This window comes from Castor canadensis, chromosome 6 (assembly GCF_047511655.1).
Source record: "Castor canadensis chromosome 6, mCasCan1.hap1v2, whole genome shotgun sequence".
NCBI lineage: Eukaryota > Metazoa > Chordata > Mammalia > Rodentia > Castoridae > Castor > Castor canadensis.
Genome location: NC_133391.1, coordinates 59,995,616 through 60,010,598, shown reverse-complemented (window position 1 = coordinate 60,010,598; position 14,983 = coordinate 59,995,616). Strand labels below are relative to the sequence as shown.

At 38.7% G+C, this 14,983-nt stretch overlaps 1 protein-coding gene and 1 long non-coding RNA gene across 5 annotated transcripts in view; one reads left to right on the top strand and one right to left on the bottom strand.

Moving 5' to 3' along the window:
* Window positions 1–14,983, top strand: part of LOC141424113 (uncharacterized) — a 365,978-nt gene that overhangs the window by 104,222 nt on the left and 246,773 nt on the right. The gene's annotated exons all lie outside the window — the stretch shown is intronic.
* Ftmt (ferritin mitochondrial) lies at window positions 11,139–12,231 on the bottom strand. Its single transcript, XM_020187751.2, has one exon. The coding sequence runs from the start codon at window positions 12,229–12,231 to the stop codon at window positions 11,506–11,508; it is 726 nt and encodes a 241-aa protein (XP_020043340.1). The 3' UTR covers window positions 11,139–11,505.

Here is a 14,983-nt window from a genome sequence, read left to right as displayed (position 1 = left end):
GAATACTTGGTTCATTAACTTCTAATTTAGCTAAAACAGAGAGGAAACTATTTTTCTTGCAAATCACAAAAAATTTTTAATAGCACAATAACTGAACTTCATGTGACATAGATTTTACTGAAACATAATAAATAATGGAAGATTTTTGTCATGTTTTAAAATTTTTCTGTAATGATATACTGTCGAAAACTCGGGAATGGTAACAAGCTAATTAATCTTGCACTGCACCTGATTATTTATAAAACCTGAATATGGCAAGTGACATGTTATTTTCTTAATGAACTTCATTGTTTTCTGCTTTCAAAAAACATGATTTGTCCCAAGATCCTGAGAAATCTCTAGCTCTCAGAATTCTTACTGGTTATTGATGACTATTGAACACATGTAAAGACTTCATAATATCCAACTGTAGGGGAAAAGAGGTTGGAGGCCTTCTGTTGCTTTTAAGAAAGTCAATAAAAAAGGAAGTAATTTTAGATAATATTAAATAGATCAGTTATCATCTGTGACTTAAAGGGATTTTCCATTTTTGTGTTATCTCCACTTCAACCATCCCATGAGTTGTTTAAGAGAAATGAGTTTTTTTTAAAGTGTGACTTTTTCATTGTTACTTTTCCTTTACTTATTTAGTCATTTATAACTAACAAATATTGTATCTATTTGTGACATACAACATGATATTTTAATATGCTTATAAATTATGAAATGACTAAAACTAAGCTAATTAACATATCCGTTGCCTCAAATAATAATTTTTTTGCAGTGAGAACTCTAAAAATCTACTCTCTTAGCAATTTTCAAGAACATAATACACTGTTATGGACTGTAGATACCATGTTGTACAATTTGATTACTCATGCTTCCTCCTCCTAACTGAAACCTTATGGCTTTGGACCATCATCCCCTCACTTAGTCTCCTGACAGCCCCAGGTAACCTCCATTCTACGCTCTGCTGCTATGAGTTTGGCTTCTTTAGATTCCAAGTGTGAGATCATGCAGTTGTTTGTCCTTCTGTACCTGACCTATTTCACTTAACAAAATCTTCTAGCTTTAACCATGTTGTCACAAATGACAGAATTCCCTTTCAAAAGCTGAATGCTATTCCATTGTGTATGTGTACATATACATGTGTTACATGTATACATGCATGTGTACATATAGATTGTATATATATGCATATGTGTTTTTAAATTCAGTCATTTGCTGATGAACATTTAAGTTAATTCCATGCTTTGACTGGTGGAAAAAAATGTCATATGACTTTGAGAGTGCAGATATCTCTTTAACATACTGATATCATTTCCTTTGGATATATACCCAGATAATCATAAAGACCTCTTTGGGTTAGATCTCCCTGTATAGTCATTCCAAACTTGGTGGAAAGGTACCTTTTTGCTATACTCTCATACAGAGAGTTACATAGATCCTTATACAGGGAGCCTTCCCCTCCAGCTCTTCATTGACTAGTGTTTGGGTATGGACTGTCCCCAGAAAGGAGGTGGAAAGTTGTAACTGTAGCTGTCTTCCACTGAGGGTTCCCTCAGAAGGGAGAATTTTAACAGTAAGTCATTAACTGTCAATATTTCCAGCAGCTGAAATAATCCTTTTAGTCCTGAAAGGGATTATAGAAATCTAGGGCCATGGTAGCATCCTCTAAAGAACTAAGTGAAGGGTCATGTGGTTGTAATGGTTAAGAGAGGAAGAGTTAACCATATAAGAAAGGAATAAAATAATATTAATAAAGCCATTTATACAAGTGGCAAATGTGCATCAGTACTGCAAGCACATCCAGGCATAGCGATATAGGCCTATAATCCCAGCACTCAGGAGGCTGAGACAGGAGAATCTTGAATCTGATGCCAACCTGGGCCACATAGTGAGTTCCAGGTCAGCCTGGAGCATATAGTGAGATGCTACTCAAAAACACGACTACCACAACTACCAACAAAAGCCCAGCAAATGCTGTGGGAGTAGAAGTACTATGAAAAATTCATAACATTTTACTTGGAAAGACCTCCTGAAACCTTTCTTGACATGGTTTTCTGGGTCATTCCTACTTTTTCAATGTAACATATTTTCTTTGAGAATACTATAGAGATAAAATGCTCAATAAAGAAGAAAGTTCCTTATTTCTGAACTTAAAAATTTTATTTTCGAAGGACTAAATGTCTGAAGAAGGCATTATTCTGTATACTTTTTGCAGTATTTTGGAGAAGGGCAACTGTATTCACACTAGATGCTGCATTTGGAGAAAAACGTGTTTTGGGTAAATAGGTAAGTGTGTTGATAGTATACTGTGTCTGAATGCATAGTAGAATGGCACTGAAGTCCTTTTGCTAGACAATAGATACAGCTTTGTGGTTTCATTCATTTATTGAATGGGTCTAATGTAATAGATAGTTTATTAGCCCCAGAGGGCTCTAGAAACTAAAGACAGTGATTCAGAGGCTTAATGGATAGATGGACACTTAAACAGGCAGCCAGACTAATAAGGGCTATGATATAGAGAGATAAGGACAATGGAGTTCAAATGCCCACCCAACACAAACCCGAATGTGGCAAGTTGTGGACCCTCAAGACTTTTAGGAAGAGAATTTTCTGAATTGTGGGATGGATTTGGGAGTGAATAATAAGGTAGAACATCTGAAGTAATAAGAGCACATTCAGGGAGCTGAAAGTAGTGTAGAGTACTGCAGTCGAGACTATAAACTGTGTGAATTAGGATGAGGGCAAGAATGTTAGGAGATCACATTGAAGAATGAGCCAGAGGCAAGATCACAATCAGGGTTCTGACAGGAAACACATGGCACAAAGTGAAAGAAGATAACTTGAAGCAGGTATAATAAAGAAGCTATTTACAAAGATGGGGTAGGGAGCAAGAGGTGGACATCTGCACCCCAGGCTAATGCAGGAAGGATTAGGGGGCTCTAGACACAGTGGGGCTAAGTGGCAGGAGCTTCCTTACAGGAGAGGTCTCTTACATGCAGGGATGGGGCAGACCTGTAGTGACACTGAGGAAGGGAGCTGTGAGAATAAGTGTGTTGATGGGATCAGAGCAGGGGAGCTCCATGATGTGTTCTTATGGACAGCATCTTGAAGCCTGGGTAAAGGTGGAGGAGAGGGGTGACTGGGTCTGAAAAGCAGACTGGAGCAGAGGGGATACCGGAAGACAACCCAGGAGACTGGCAGTGGCCGGGGTCTGGGAGAGCAACCATGGTGGCTGTGTGAGTGTGCTAGTGGAGGGGACACAGAAATGGGCACAATCTATAGTAGGAGGAAAAAATGAGCTGATCTTGTTGACAGATAAGAAGTTGAGGGGGAGAGAATTTTGAATTATGATTATTATTTTACTTACTGTACCAGAGGCATTTTGTGAAAAACATTTCTTTGTCTTTTCTTGAGAATTGAACTCTTCCTTGTATTCTCAGTAACTCTTCCCTCAAATTCTGAGATACTGCAAAGACCTTTTCTTCTATGCTTGACCAATTCTCCTGCATTGCATAGTGAACTCCTTGCCTCTTCTTATTTACTAAATTATTTTGTTTTCACAGATCTCCATTCATGAGTTTCCTCTCACACAGCACTTGCTTCTTCCTAACTCCCCTTCCTCTGGTATAGTCTAATAATGGATGAGATGTACCAGTGAGGAGTTTCATGTCATCAATATTCCTTCAAGATGGTGGCAAGCAAATTTCCAGTTCTAGTTACCATTTATATCTATCTTGCTCATGTTACTTTTTTTTTTTTTTTTAGCTTTGAGATGGAGACTCACAGTGTAGCCCAGGCTGATCTGGAACTTGTGATCTTCCTTCCTCAGCCTACTTAATGCTGGGATTATAGGAATGTACCACCATGCCCAGTCTTATATTACTTTCTTCAGAAATACCTCTTGGGTTAACAAAGAAACTTACGTCATTTGCCCTTTCAAGATTACAAAGATGTATTGTCTTAAGTATTTAAAAATACAGAGAGTCCAGCAATAATGCAGTTCATCCTAAATCTGTTAGTTCCTCGAACATGCTATGTGCTTATGCATAAAGAAAAAATTGAAACATTTATCAAATATTTTTCAGCTTCAGTGATGGATAGACTTTTCTGAATTCATGCCCAAAGAGTATAAACTGAAAAAACCTTCAATTGTGTATAAGTGCTATTCAATTAAAGGATATTTTTATATGACTGTGAATCTAGAAGAGTGTATACTTCACATGTGACAACAGAACACTAACAATTAAGACACTGAAATCAGGCACTGCTGACATTTGTAATATTTCCAGCATCAGTATGATTGGAAATACATCTAATAATTGAGAGTTTGATATAATTTTATTTCATTAATTGCTACAATTGGATTCATGAGTCATATTCTTAAGATAAATTCTATAATTGGATTCATAGATCACATTCTTAAGCATACAGTTCACATTCTCAGGTAAAGAAGAAATGTGGTGTATTTAATTCCTGAGATGAGGAAGGCTACACGGATTTTGTCTTGAACCCTTCCCTGGGAAAGTAAAATGACATAGTAGAAATCCCTGGAACCTGAAATTGAAACCCTGGGATCTGAGTCAAGCTGAAACACTTGCTAATAGTGTATGTGATGACTTCTGAGTCTTAAGTTTTCTTGTCAGTGAGAAGAAGTAACACCTAAGTAATAGGCCTATTGTGGGAAATAAATAAGTTAATGCATTAAAGTTATTTCATAAATTGCACAGGACAATGCAATTCTAAATTATTATTATACTTTAAACAGGAACACTGTCCGTATTTCTAGTTTCCTTGCATTCACATAAATTGCTTCCTGTATTACTACCTTAATACTCAGAAACTTATTTAAATTGGAGAAAGACCTGGCAAAGATCAGAAAACAATCTTTAGAATGATATCCTTAACATAGAAATCAGTTTTTTTACTTTGATGAATGTATAGGTAATCCTTGTTTTGTGTATTAGTGCAGGACCATAAAAATGACCTTGCAAGCTCAAACTGTGCAAAGTTTCTCAGTAATGAAAGGGAAAAATTATAGTTGTTTTGTAACCTCTAAAAATCTATGTCAAAATATTCAACACTCACTGTTGAGTATAAATGTAAAGCAGAATGAAAAAGAGTGAAGTTGTTTAGTGCACTGAAATTGAAACATTTGAAATACTGAAAATTAGTATTCTGTTTACTTGAAAAAATATTGAGAAATTTGAATAGTGCTTGCGTTTTTAGCTTCATTATAATTTAACATATGAAACAATATCTTTTTAAATGCTTTAGTGAATGGTAATATTTTATAAATTTAGCTCTGTTCACAAAATTTTATCCTTTGTATTTTCAATGCTGTGATATGTCTAAGTTTTCTTAATGTGATTTTTTTTAGTGGGGGGATGGCATCATTTCTCTGGGATATCTTCTTCCTTTTGATAAGAATTGCTCACTTATATAAAAAAATTGCTTAATTATGTGATAAGTTCTAAGAATGTCAAATCTCACTCCAGCATTTTTGCTTCTCATTTCTTTTCTGTATTTTCACTAGTTCAGTCTTTTCATTATCTATTTTTATAAAATGCTACCTGAGTTCATTACTGGGAAACAAGGAGATGACACAACTACATCACTTCCTAATGGGATGAACTGAATAACAGATGCATGATGACCAATCACCAGATGACCCTGAAAGAAGTGGCACTATGCTCACTGCAGTTGCTCTGTATGCAGTGACTTGTAGGCCAAAGGGCTAGCAACAAATGTTTTCTCTTTTGCAATTTACAGTAAGTACACTGTGGCAATTTCAATTCTAACCATTTGGCTAGGGTATTACAGTTATTAAACTAAACTATATATTAACTGAAGTTACTTGTTTTGTGTTGGAATAGCATAAAGCAAGGACTGACTGTATAATCAATGTGAGAAAAGAGAAAAAAATAATGTTGGGAAATTCCTTAGGCTGGATAAAAAGGAAATATGAATCTTTTTCTATTTAGTCTTCCAATTTAGTGGCTGAATTGCTTCTTCATTTAATGTGCGAACATATAAAAGTGCAGTGCAGTATCTGTGCACTGTTTAAAAGTGAGTAAAATTAATAATAGCTGTTTTATTTGCTATATTTGTATTTTAATAGTTTTTTGAATAGGTGAATGTTCAAGTGGTTAAAAATTCAACAGTTACAAAAGGCTGGATAATGAAAAATCTTACTGTTGCCCTTTTTCCAAAATACCAGACTCTTTGTTGAGGGCAACTAACATCATCCTCCCCAAGATAGTCTGTGCATATTCCAACAAAAATGTTCACAGACACAATGCAGCCAGAATATTTACACCATGTGTTTTCCTTTAAAAACACAAATGCTAAGCAGCTAACATTTGAGCACTCACTACAGACTGGACAGTATTCTGCTCTTCATTTAATCCTTACAAGAAATCGAGGTACGTAATTGCAGTGGAGGAAATTGATCTTGAAGGTTAATGTTTTCCTCCAAATAACACTCAGTATGTGGTGAAACAACTGCTGTAGACCTGACACCCCCAACCTATGGTTCTGAGGAAAAGCGCCACACAGGCTCAGGACGCAGAGTTCAGTGCTGTGCTGCGGATGCTGGATTCATTTTCCCGAGAATGCTGCCCAACTTCTGCAAGAGACATGTGGCCTTTCAACAAACATCAGATTTTCACTTCAGCAGTTAAATTAAGCACATTCACTTTTAACTTGCTTTTGGGGTACCGTCTGCTTTTTGGAAGGCAAATTTTCACAAAATTAAAGGCAAGAGATCACACAATGATTTAAACACAGCTGAGGGTAACACAGACTGAATGAGAAATTCCCCACATTGACTTGGCTATGGAATGTGCAGGAATTTTTTTGATTTTTTTTTTTTTTTTTTGTGGTACTGGAGTTGAAATTCAGGACCTTGCACTTGCCAGGCAAGTATATACCACTTGTGCCACTCCCCCTTGATTTTTAAAAATGTATTATCTTTTTACTATGTGCTTGGTCAAAACTTTATTTACAAATCTGTGAATAAGGGCATTTTACTATATTTTTATCTAGGTCTTCAGTCTTCCCAAGGGCAGGCTCTTACTGTGCTACACTACAGAATCTGTGTATAGGTCATGCAATTGCTTTTAAGTAGTCTGACAGTCCTTTTATGGTGTGGAAATTCTTTTTGCTCTTTCTGCCTATGAAAATGTGAACCGACAGTGCAGGTATTAGCTATTTCTCTCAGGAGAATGTTCGGCCACTGTGTACCAGGAAATTGGCAAGCTTGCTTGGAAAGAGCCCGGCCCTGAGTGCTTGCTGTGATTTGTTCTTTGGCGTTGCTCCTCACAGGGCATTAGAATTCCATCTGTACGTATGTGCTTGTGTCTGTGTGCATGTACACACCCACCCGCACACCCATACACCACATTCATTCACTTATTCATCAACAAATATATTTACTAAGTGTCATAAATATGATGTTTAGAAAACTAACAATACTCCCAGAACCTGTCCACACTTTTGATTTCATAAACTGAATGCTGCTAGAAAGTTTCTGCTTAACAGTTTGTTGTAAGGAGAGAGAATTAACTTGCCAATTCTGATTAGCAACTTTGTCTGTTTTCTGGATGCACACAGTGAATCTTATGGTGCAATCTTGGAAAGAGTGGAGCAAGAGTGTCTTATGATACCGAGCATTCTCTTATTTGATTTGTTACAATGAAAGTGCTGAGTGTTTTTTCATCAGCTTGATACTGATGTTCAGACTTTTAAAGTTAAATCCCATATACTCTTATACTCACTCTTACACAGTCGATCTTTGTTCTGGGAGGTTTTGGTATACAGACCAAGTGTTTCTCCAAGGACCCTCTGCCCTTCTAACTGAACTGCTCAAAACCCAACTCACAGTTCAATATAAACGATGATGATTTTCAGATGCTACTAGTGTAAGGGACCTATGCTATGTATTTTCCTGCAAGGCTTGGATTTTTGCATGGATGGGTATTTCTCTTCCAAAGTAATATACTCTATTATCATACTCAGGGTTTAGAATCGTTTCTTTCTGAGTATTGGGCTTTTGTTTAGAAATCTGCCATCAGTTTGGTTCAATTTCTAGTGCATGTTTTTTTTTTTAGTGGTTCTGGGATTTGAACTCAGGGACTTACACTTGGTAGGCGGCACTCTACCACTTGAGCTACTCCAACCAGCCCTGTTTTGTGTTGGGTATTTTCGAGATACACAACTATTTACCCAGGCTGGCTTGTGGACTATTTGCCCAGGCTGGCTTTTAACCATGACCTTCCTGATCCCTGCTTCCTGATTACAAGTGTGAGCCACTGGTAAACAGCAGAAGTACATGTATTTTAAATTGTGAAAGCTCTAGTGTTTGCTTTAAATATTAGATATAGCCTTATTTCCCCTTCTGTAAAATAACTTATATTTGCTTACTTTTTGCAATAATATCTATAAAATTTATTAAAATATTTTTGTGTAGTGATAGCCATGTCTCAGTGAATGATCCCATTTGTTACTTTATTTAGAAATTTGAGCTCAGTTAATGTCAAAACCCTCCATTTGCCCTCCTCTCATTTTAGTGTAGGCTGTTTCTTCCCTGTTTTTGCTTACTGGTTTGTGAGGACAGATCCTTCCAGGTCCTACCTGAACTCTTTATCTTGTGCTGCATTCTCTCCTGGAAACTTATTTTAATCACTTGTGTCTCAAGTGTTTCCTTTTTGCTGGCTTCTTTCCTTGGTAAACAATTTGTACAACCATCCTCTACCTTTTGTGTCTTTGATTACCTAAAAAGAAAAAACTTCCTGAAAGGGAATTTTATGTTCTCCACCTCATTTGCCTTAAATCTCTTTGGCATTCTGTCTCTGAAGATTCTGAAGTAACCACTGACTTGCCAATGACTAGCTCTGATGGCCTTTCAGTCCACAACTCAGTGAACTCTACAGCATCTCATGGAAACTTTCTCTCAAGGCTTGAAGACCAGTGTTTTATTTATTTTTTAAATTAGTTTTGTCTTGATACTTTTATGTTCCTTTTCTGATTCTTTTTGAGGGTTCTTTTTATATAATCTCCTCTAAATCTAGAACTTCTCCAATTTTCTAAGTTCCTATTTTTGGGCCCATCTCTGTCTCTTTTGTCACCTGCTTGTTTTGTAAGTTCAATTTCATATATCTCTACATGGGTAACTTCCAGATTCACTTTTCTGACACTGACTTTTTGAAAAGTCCAGGTCAAGCATATTCAGTTAGTTTAGGATATTTTAAAATTGTTCTTATACTTATTCATTCGTTTACTTTGCAGACCTATAAGGGGACAGGTACTGCTCGAGAGCCATGAAACAGTTGTGAGCAAAACACCCTGGCCCACAGAGCTTAAGTTCTTCTGAGAGAAGCAGTATAAGCAAACAAACAACAAAAAAATGTGTCAGATGGTGGTAAGTGCTATGGAGAAAAGTAAATCAAGTAATAGGAAAAAGGTGATGGGAAATGTAACTTACACTGGAAAATTGTAAAGTCTCTATATACAATGACTGACAATAAGAAATCTGAAGGAAGTGAGAGAGTCAACTATGTTCATGTTTGAGGCAAAATGTTCCTCACAGAGGGAGCAGGCCCTGAGGTACAGGGGGCAAATGGGACTAGAGTCACAAAAGACGCTTCCTCGTTTTCCACTTCCTCCTTTTTTCTCGTTCTCATTATAGAGATAACAAATGCTCTCAAAACTGATAGTGATACCTTCTGAGCCTTGTGTGTGTGTGTGTGTGTGTGTGTTGTGTGTGTGTGTGTGTTGTGTGTGTGTGTGTGTGTGTGTGTTAGAAGGAGAGAGAGAGATCGGTGGTAAGACTGTAACATTGTGTGTGATATACACACAGAGTACATAAAGTCAAAATATATCAGGAGCTCAGATCCTGATAACCTTGTGAGGCATAGTTAAGATCTTACTCTTTTCTTTTTCTCCAAACTAGAGGAGAAACTGCGAAAGAGTTTTGAAGTTTAAATGACTCTCCTTGCTTCTTCCAGCTTCTTTCCCATTTTCTCTCAGAGGCCTTTTAGTTTCCCCTCTACACTTAATCCCATTTTGGCGTCTGTGTCTCAGAGATCCAAAATAACCATAGATGTTTGGATTGTTTTCAGATTATTATTCAGTAAAACCAGATTAAGCTTCTGATTGCTCAGTTTTTAACACATTTTTCTTCTGTTGGGAACCCTTGAAGGCCGTGCCTTTGCTCCTTCTTCCCAGCTTGTCTTTCCAACCATCACACACTCTATTCCAACTCAATGCTTGTTTGTCAGCTACTCTCCTACTCATCTCTTCCCCTCCAAAAAAGCATCTCCTAGGTAAGATACTTCCTGTTAGGGTGAACATAGGGGCTGCCATGTTAGGAACATTTGCCCTCCCCCTCCTCCTCTCAGACAGTTCACTGGAAACACCCTACCACTTATTGGAAAGATCACACCTGGCCTCAAAGAATGATAGAAATCCACCTGACCTAATCACCACTTATGTCTCTTAACTACCCCTAGCAACAAGCCAACCATAAAAATTTTCTTGGTCTAATGGGTTTCCCAGCACTTTCCCTTTATTCTCCTATATCCACCCGCAATGTGATAGGGGCAGTGGGCTCCAGGGTCTTGCTGGATAGACCCTCCACAGGCTCTCGTTCTTGAATAAAGCCTGTGCTGACACAATGACCCATCTACTACACATGCCCTCATTAAGATGTTTCTTGACTTTTTCCACTCCACTGTTCCCATGCTTTTCATTCTAACGCGGCTTTATGCAGTGTTTTCACTCTCTTGGGGTAAGTTAAAAGGGAGGCTATGTAGCCCAGTGGTGAAGTGTGTGAAGTATGGAACCAAACAGCCTGCTTTGTTCTATTATCATTATTTTCTTTAAAAAGGCAAACAAAAAACAAAAACAAAACAATCAGTGATTTCATATGATTGGGAAACACTGAAACAAAAACCAGAACAATTCAAGTTTTTTTCCTTCTGTTTTTCTGTTTTTAACTGCAAGACTTCTCACAGCCCTTACAATTTGAATATACACTGTGACTTTCCAAGGCTAACATTAACACTGATACTGGATGTATCCCAAATTTGATGATGAAATCTTTTAAAATGCAGATCTGTAGCATTACTATTTCTTGGAATGCACTGGGAAAAGGTAAACATCACAGAATGGTACATGTGTGATTTTTATGGTACACTATATGTTCTTTGTCTTTTAGGTTCATGGTAAGGAGTAGTGTTTAGTACCTGGACAAAGTTTGCTGCAACTACTTTCAGTACATTTTCTGCAGTCCTTTTCGTATCATAGTATCCCTGGCTATGTTTTAGGCTCGGAAAAAGTATCTTGATGCTGGCAGAATGCTTTTGTTAACATGGGCATAAGTATTTTCTCTACAAATCACTGTTGGAAGAGCAGTATAATAGAAGGAGAATTTAAAGATGAAGGTGAATTTTAAGGGCAAGAAAGTAGGAGATAGCTGATTTCAGGTCTTGGGACCCACAGGACTATGGGAAGGACAGCTTAGTTCTGCTTGTTTTCATTTCCAAGTGTATGTTTGTCAAAAAGGTACTCTGCTAGGCCAGAATCCGGGGCCCCCAGGGCAACTAAATTGTGCACGTGGTCACCTAGTTCCTTGATAGACTTCACCTGCTCATTCAGATAGTGGGTTTCCAGAAAGTCGCACAAATGGGGATCACCTTTGTCTGAGGCCAGAGTGTGCAAATCCAGCAAGGCCTGGTTCACATTCTTTTCCAGGAGCAGAGCGCACTTCATGGCATGCAGCCCACTTTTCCAGTCATCCTTGTCCGGCTTCTTGATGTCCTGTAGGCAGATCCGGCCTCCTCGCTGGTTCTGCAGCCTCATCAGCTTCTCGGCATGCTCGCGCTCTTCCAGGGACTGGCGAAGGAAATACCTGGAGAAGCTGTTGAGGGCTACGTCATCTCGGGAGAAGTAGTAGGCCATGGACAAGTACACGTAGGACGCGTGGAGCTCGAGGTTGATCTGGCGGTTGACCGCGGCCTCGGAGTCCGGGTGGAAGTTCTGGCGCACCCGGGCAGGCCCAGCGCGGTCCCCGGAGGCGGCAGCCGCGGCCAGCGGGCGTCGGGGGAAGGGTGGCCAGGGACCCCAGGGACCCCAGGGGCCGGGGGCGGCCCTGCGCTCCGGGGGCGCGAGGCTGCGTGGAGCGGTGCCCAGGGACAGCAGCGAAGGGCCCACGTGCTTGGAGAGGAACCTGAAACAGGACAGCATGCTCGTCCTGACGGAAGTGGGGAAACTGAGGCGAGGCGAGCTCAGCGCGGTCTTGTGCGGGCGCGACAGGTGTGAATCAGAACGCGGGCTTAGGCGACCGCGACCGCGTCACACGCCCTTCTCTCCACACCGAGTTCCACGGCGGGGCGGGCGGCAGAGACATCCTCAGTGCGAGATGTCTGCTCTTGGGAGTTTGTGATTGATTTACCTGTGAACAATGCTGTCCCGAGAGTGGACCCTGCGACTGCAGAAGAAGGACTGAGCTGTCCTTGCCTCCCTTGCCTGTCTTTCCTGTTCAAGGACCAAGGAGTGGCAGAGGGAGGAGGTCAGTGAAAGGGGTGAAACAAAGTCATTAGTAATGTATCCGTGAGAGCCAAGGTCCACATCAAAACACTTCCTGGTTATTTTAATTCCCGGTATAGTGGACGACTTTTCAAGTGTGTGTGACAAGGCAGTGCTCTCTTTTAAAACACGTATTTTTTTAAACATAAAATTACCTTTATTGGAAAGAACCGCTATTGTAGAAAAGTAGGAAGAAATACAAACTGTTAACTTAATTTTACTTTCCATCTCTTGTTAATGCATAGATACATATTTTAAGGAACCTTAAATATTAAATTCTAAAGAACATTTAGTCTTAAAGGAGGATATAAACTTGTAGAATGTTAAGAAAATGATGATCTCATGGAAGAAAATTCAAATTGGTTTCAATTCCTTTTCTACCCAGAGATAATCATTGTTTAAATGTTTTTAATTCTCACTTACTAAAAAGTAGTGAAGAATGTATATCGCAGACATGTAAAAGTACACACACATTTAAGCGGCTATACAAAGGAATACTTGACATAATAAACTGCAGATACTTGTCCCAACTTGATAGTTGACTGTATACACCTGAGAAACTATCGCCTAAATGCAGATGACATATTCAACACCCAGTCTCCTTTGCAATCCCTGTCTGCCTCTCCCTGCCTCATCCCATTCCTGACAAAAACTGATCCTGATCCTCTCTGCCTCACTGTATACTTCTAGAACTGCACACATTGTGATCTGCATTCTTCCTCATGCACAAGTTTATCCTTTTTAGACTTCCATGTACTGTAATTAGAATAAGCAGTGAGTACTCCTTTAGGTCTAGTTCCCTTCACTCAGAATAATGGGAGATCGATTTGTTACAGCTGTATCAATGGTTACTTCCTTTTATTGTTGAGTAGTATAACATGTAAATTTAACACAATTTGTCCTTTTTCCTGCAGATGTACATTTTGGTTGGTTATGCTTTTGGCTATAAAAATAAAGCTGTGACAGACATTCCTGTATTTGTCTTTGTGAGTTCACGTGCTCTCATTTCTCTTGGGTAAATACCTTGTAGTGGAATAGCTGGATTGAATGGTAAGAATATGCTTAACTTTTTAACAACTGTTTTTTAAAGTGTTTAGACCATTTTACATTTGTTGTTTCTCTTAAAATTTATTAGCATATAATAGTTGTACATAAGGATACATTGTGATATTTACATATGTGTTTATAATATATCTTAGATTTACCCCCTTCATTTTTCTCCCTCTTCTGCCCTCCCCTCCTTTTAGAACAATTTGAATAGGTTTCATTTTTCTATTTTCACATATGAATACAAAATACCTTCACCATTTTCACCCTCTTTCACCCTTTTCTTATACCCAACCCTGTTCCTCTGGTACTAACCCCAGAAAAGACCTATTTTTAAATTTTATTTCATTAATTAATTTATCTTTTGCAGTAACTGGGGCTTGAACTCAGGGCCTTCACCTTGAGCCACTCCACCAGCCCTGTTTTTTTGTCTGAAGGGTTTTTCAAGATAGGGTCTCTGAACTCTTTGCCTGAGCTGGCTTCTAATAGCGATCCTCCTGAGAAACTAGGATTACAGTCAAGAGCCACTGGCCCCTGGCGAAAAGACTTATGTTACCCTCCTGCCATTCATTTTTTTTAAAGTGTATACTAAAAAATTAGCTAGCATTTGTTGCCCTCAACGCAGAGAAACTAAAGCAGATACCTTAAAAGCAACTGAGGCCAATAGGAAAAGGGGACCAGGAACTAGAGAAAAGGTGAGATCAAAAAGAATTAACCTAGAAGGTAACACACACACACACACACACACACACACGAAATTAATGTGAGTCAACTCCCTGTATAGTTATCCTTATCTCAACCAGCAAAAACCCTTGTTCCTTCCTATTATTGCTTATACTCTCTCTTCAACAAAATTAGAGATAAGGGCAAAATAGTTTCCGCTGGGTATTGAGGGGGGCAGGGGAGAGGGAGGGGGCAGAGTGGGTGGTAAGGGAGGGGGTAGGGGCAGGGGGGAGAAATGACCCAAGCCTTGTATGCACATATGAATAATAAAGCAATTAAAAAAAAAGAAAAAAAGTGTATACTGATAGTCCAAGGGAGTTTCACCTGTATATATCATGCTTTAATCAAATTAGTGACTCCCTGTCCCCTATTACTTACTCATTCACTATCACCATACTCTCCTAATATTCAACAGCTTATAGGTATACTAGTATTTCTTTGTGTTTTTCATTTGTATTCCCATAATAATTAAATGATACTCAGTGCTTTAAATGGGTTTCATGTTTTTTTTTCCAGCAGTGCATCTTTGATGAAATATATGTTGAAATATTTTGCCGTTTCCATTCTGAGACATTTGTTTTTCTTATGGTGGTTTTTTATTGCTAATATCTGAGGCATATTGGTATGCCTTCTACCTAGG

What these genes read in the sequence shown, in the direction of transcription:
- Ftmt (XM_020187751.2), bottom strand. Translation starts at nt 12,231, where the DNA reads ATGCTGTCCTGTTTCAGGTTCCTCTCCAAGCACGTGGGCCCTTCGCTG.